This window comes from Vombatus ursinus, unplaced genomic scaffold (genome assembly GCF_900497805.2).
Source record: "Vombatus ursinus unplaced genomic scaffold, bare-nosed wombat genome assembly UNPS02000546.1, whole genome shotgun sequence".
NCBI classification, from domain to species: Eukaryota; Metazoa; Chordata; class Mammalia; order Diprotodontia; family Vombatidae; genus Vombatus; species Vombatus ursinus.
The window spans coordinates 1,029,928-1,032,565 of record NW_020940324.1 but is presented as its reverse complement, the minus strand read 5'-3'; the positions used below and the strand labels follow the sequence as shown (position 1 = coordinate 1,032,565).

Below are 2,638 nucleotides of genomic sequence, written 5' to 3'. Positions count from 1 at the left end.
TAAACACAAGGTTGAATTAAATGCCTAATCACAGAAGCACATGACTGGCTGGGGTCTATGACTCCAGATAGCTGAAATAGTATATTTTCAGGATGTCCTCTTCAGACCTGAGACCCTAGCAGGTGCAGGAACTGAGCAGGAACTCATCAAAGTATGTGCACCAGCAGAGAGCAGCAGGACGTTGCCACTAGAGGGCGATGGCGGAAGCCATCTGCTCATGCATGCTCCTCCATTATGTTTGTTCCCTACCTATGTGCCTTATGTATGTACCCCTCCATATGTGTTCCCTGGGCATGTGTTTTTCCTTCTACCACACTGTTAATACTAATCTGTGGCAGAGTGCACTTCTGTGTGAAGGATGGAACAGCCCCATTCAAATGACATGAACCTGGGTTGGCTTTCTAGAGACGCATTTGTGAGCAAGAGGCCAGCTGCTGTATATCATCTATTGACTCAGGCCTAACCACATGTTTGGCTCTTATGCCAATGACTATATTCAAGTCACCAGAGCCCCTGGGAGCAGTTAGCCTGGGTTCTCTTCCCCACCTCATTGTCCAATATGATCCACTAATGAAAAGAGGCCTGGGCTGGAAGTTAGGAGACCTGGGTTCTAATCCCAGTGGTGCTCCTTATTTTCTGGTGAGACCTCAAGCAAATTACTTTCATCTTTCTTTGGCACTCATTTTTTTCCTCTGTAAAGTAGAGATCAAAATCTCTCTCTTGTCTCCATTCCCTAGAATGAACATAAAATGACAAAAAACAAAAAAAAAATACCACTGTATAAATGGTAGTAACTATTATAATGCTTATAATTAATAGTATTATTACTATTATACCCCTTCCCCTCATTTACTCCTCATCATTCAAAATAGATTGCACAGGAAAGATATGCTGGAGTTGTTTAGTTGGAAAGAAAGGTTGAGTTGCCACCCTTTGGGAGTATGAGAAGGGTGATGATGAGGTACATGAGGCTCTTAGATTTTTTTGGCTACTCTTTTAGGGATGGCAAGCTCATAGATTCGGGGAGATGGCTCCGCCCTCAAGGCAGCCACTGAGATACAGTAGGGGTCATGGCCCTCGTTGCAATCTTTCTGCTCCTTGGGCTTGGCCAAATAGAGGATCCGTTTACTGGCCATGGCATTCTTGGTCCCGTCTGAGATAACCCAGGAGCAGGGCTTGTCATAGGCGTAGTTAGTGGCAAGCATCTTGGGCACTGCAAAGGCAGACAAGAAAGGGAATTGAGTTAGGTTTGAGCAGAACTATGGGCTCGACTCAAGGAGGAAGGAGATTTAAGGAAGTAGGCAGATGCCTAAAAGTTCTAGGAATTCCATTTTACAATCAGTGTCTCTGATAAGGGCCTCATTTCTAAAATATATAGAGAGCTAAGTCAAATTTATAAGAGTACAAGTCATTACCCAGTTGATAAATGGTCAAAGGATATGAACAGGCAGTTTTCAGATGAAGAAATTAAAGCTGTCTATAGCCATATGAAAAAATGCTCTAAATCATTGTTGGTTAGAGAAATGCAAATCAAAACGACTCAGGTACCACATCACACCTATCAGGTTGGCTCACATGACAAAACAGGAAAATGATAAATGTTGGAGAAGATGTGGGAAAATTGGAACACTGATGCATTGTTGGTGGAGTTGTGAAATGATCCAACCATTTTGGAGATCAATTTGGAACTATGCCCAAAGGGCTACAAAAATGTGCATACCCTTTAACCCAGCAATAGCACTTCTAGGGCTGTATCCCAAAGAGATCATAAAAATGGGAAAAGGACCCACATGTACAAAAATATTTATAGCAGCTCTTTTTGTGGTGGCCAAGAATTGGAAATTGAGGGGATACCCATCAATTGGGGAATGGCTGAACAAGTTGTGGTATAGGAATGTAATGGAATACTATTGTGCTGTAAGAAATGATGAACAGGCAGACTTCAGAAAAACCTGGAAAGACTTGTATGGACTGATGCTGAGTGAAGTGAGCAGAACCAGGAGAACATTGTACACAATAACAGCCATGTTGTGCGATGACTAACTTTGATAGACTTAGTCCTTCTCAGCAATGCAAGGATCTAAGACATCTCCAAAGGTCTCATGATGGAAAATGCTATTCACATCCAAAGAAAGAACTATGGAGTTTGAATACAGATCAAAGCATACTATTTGCTTTTTTCTTCTGTTTTGTTTTGTTTCTTCTTTCTGGTGGTTCTTCCTATTTGTTCTAATTCTTCCTTACAACATGACTAATGTCAAAATATGTTTAATAGGAATGTATGTGTAGAGCCTATATCAGATTGCGAGCCATCTTGGGGAGTTGGGGGGAGGGAAAGGGAGAAAAATTTAAAACTCAAAAGCTTATGGAACTGATTGTTGATAAATCAAAATAAATTAATAAAAAATTTAAAAAATAGATCTGGGAGGGGAAGACCCTCAGGGTTTCCTCTGTGAATAGAGAAGGAACTGCCCATTAGGGACCAAACTTCCAGGTGGGCAACATGACTTTCTTTCTTTCTCCTTTCCTTTCCTTCCTTCCTTCCTTCCTTCCTTCCTTCCTTCCTTTCTTTTTCTTTCTCTTTCTTTCTTCTTTCCTTTCCTTTCCTTTCCTTTCCTTTCCTTTCCTTTCCTTTCCT

The 2,638-nt window shown here is 41.3% G+C and overlaps 1 protein-coding gene across 1 annotated transcript in view; it reads right to left on the bottom strand.

Annotated features, from left to right (window-relative positions):
* Window positions 1–974: 974 nt before the first annotated feature.
* THEG (theg spermatid protein) overlaps window positions 975–2,638 on the bottom strand; it is a 23,377-nt gene continuing 21,713 nt past the window's right edge. The window contains exon 7 of the mRNA XM_027857872.1: window positions 975–1,213. Within this exon, the coding sequence (XP_027713673.1) occupies window positions 975–1,213 (239 nt within the window). The remainder of the gene's footprint in view (window positions 1,214–2,638) is intronic.